We start from the raw sequence: 2,238 nt of genomic DNA on the forward strand, positions 1-2,238 counted from the left end.
CTCATCACCGTCCTCGTCTTTTTCAGATTATCAACCTAAAAGCGTACGGTGCTGATCTCTCTTGCGTGAATCACGATCATCGTACAGCGCTCCATCTCGCCTGCAATCAGGGCAATTTTGCTGTTGTCAATCATTTACTAATGAATGGCGTATCAGTGCACATACGTGATCATTACGACCGCACTCCACTCTTAGAAGCAATCGCAGGCGATCATCACGACATTATACAGATACTTATCAACTGTGGTGCCCATCTTACGGGTTCATCACGCGCCATCGGTGAGCAGTTGTGTGCTGCTGCTGCACGTGGCGCCCTATTGCGACTAAAGTCTTATCAACTCGCTGGTGCTGATTTGGCGCAACCTGATCCCTCTGGTCGCACAGCGCTGCATTTGGCCGCTTTACATGGTCATGCGGAATTGGTGCGCTTCCTGTTGGATATTTTTGATAACCCAAAGGTAAAAGATATGCTAGATCTTACACCATTGGACTATGCTGTCAAAGGAGGTCAGCAGGAGATTATACAAATGCTGGGCGGTCGAGCGACAACGCCAGAAGTAAATGGGGGAAGAATGTAAAAATTTAGCTGTATATTGTTTACTTATTTGTATTTAATCACGAAAAATGGCTGTAATTCAAATTAAACGATATTCGCGAAAGGCGAATGTCCTTAAAAACATGTAAATACATTACAAACGCTTTGCACTTATTTACGTAGCCTTGTATTAGCTCTAAAATATGAGAGCGTTGAAAATTTTAAATAAATTTTATAGAAAACGAACCAATTAAAAAGTAATGTAGAAAATTTTTTAAATTAAATTCATCCAATTTAGTTTGCAGGTTGTAATTTTCAGAGCTTTTTCCAAGATTTGTATAAGTTTAAAATATAAATTATCCGCAGAAAACGCAATATACCAATATTAATCATACATGAATTTTCGAGAAAAGGAATTGGATACCTGTACTTAATTTGTAAACACAAATGTACCTATGTATGTATATGTATGCATATTCCTCATTTTATCTACTACTGATACATACTTAAGTCCATACATATGTTTAATGTATGTATTTGTTAATAAACTACTAGTTGTTGTAAAAAATCATTTAATTAAAAATATGTTTGTACTTGCTTTCGGTTATAGAATAACAAACTGACTTACCATGAGCGTTATTGGCTTCAACTGGATCTGAAGTTCCCAATTATGGCTATTTCAGCATTATAAAATTCTTCATGCGGTAGAAAATAGCTGAATTTATTTCTAATTACAAAGCTAAGAAGCTTTGCTTTTTTTAAATTTGCTTTATTTTTATAAATTTGCACTAGACACCTGCCGGCATTCACACATGAATTGCAAACACATAGGATTTCAAATTATATAACACTTTACTCGCATTTCAGCAATTTGCATTCACTAACTTTTTTCAAAGACCACTGGGTGGCCTGCGGCACATTGACCTCTTCTGCCTACTTCGATTTTATATCACCACACATTTTATTCTAATTTAATCGCTATACAAATATTTTCACACGTGCCTTTGCTACTTCCTTTGGAAGACCACATTATGGATTGCGCTGCGTCAGACGCCATTAACTTAAACACAATGCACTTTAGCTTATTTAAAACACAATTTGCAAAAAATATAGCTACATTCACACAAATTGGAGCCTACAGCATATTTTAACATGAACCACACTATGAATTACACCTGGGCGCCACATTCAGCCAACTGCGGCTCCATAAAATTTTATATCACAACACATTCGCGTTTATTTATATTGCTTTCAGACGGGCTTAACTCTGAGTTTCCATTTTCATCACAAAAATTCACATCCGGAAGCGGTATTACACCAAATTTGTACAAAAACCGGAAAAACTCTTTTCGCAGGAAACAATTCTGCAAATTTTCGCGCCCGTTATAAATCTGCTGCTTCTTCTCGTAGTACCCAGTCCCAATTATACTATAGCACAAATGGCAACGCTGAAAACATTAGAGCCGTTGTTGGCAACGCAGTACATTTGACAGAGTGAAAATTTCTGCTGACATGGAAATTATTTTTGTTGTGCATCGTCTGGAATTTTGTAAATTAAATTTGGTAAATGTACCTAAATTGTTATTATATTTACTTTAAAATATTGTCAAAAGGTTCATACACCAGTAGCGCATAAAATTGCTTGATTTGTTGGAGGTGTAGTGACATTTTTAAGCGTATAAAGTTTAGCTTAATTATTTTTG

The 2,238-nt window shown here is 36.1% G+C and overlaps 1 protein-coding gene across 1 annotated transcript in view; it reads left to right on the plus strand.

Annotated features, from left to right (window-relative positions):
* Nucleotides 1-1,103, plus strand: part of LOC108373693 (L-asparaginase-like) — a 5,799-nt gene extending 4,696 nt beyond the window's left edge. The window contains exon 4 of the mRNA XM_017629625.1: nucleotides 27-1,103. Coding sequence (XP_017485114.1) covers nucleotides 27-578 — 552 coding nt within the window. The 3' untranslated portion in view covers nucleotides 579-1,103. The remainder of the gene's footprint in view (nucleotides 1-26) is intronic.
* The last annotated feature ends 1,135 nt before the right edge of the window (nucleotides 1,104-2,238 follow it).

The sequence above is a fragment of the Rhagoletis zephyria genome, unplaced genomic scaffold (assembly GCF_001687245.7).
Source record: "Rhagoletis zephyria isolate East Lansing unplaced genomic scaffold, Rhagoletis_zephyria_1.1 Rzeph_scaffold_06958, whole genome shotgun sequence".
In the NCBI taxonomy this organism is placed as follows: Eukaryota; Metazoa; Arthropoda; class Insecta; order Diptera; family Tephritidae; genus Rhagoletis; species Rhagoletis zephyria.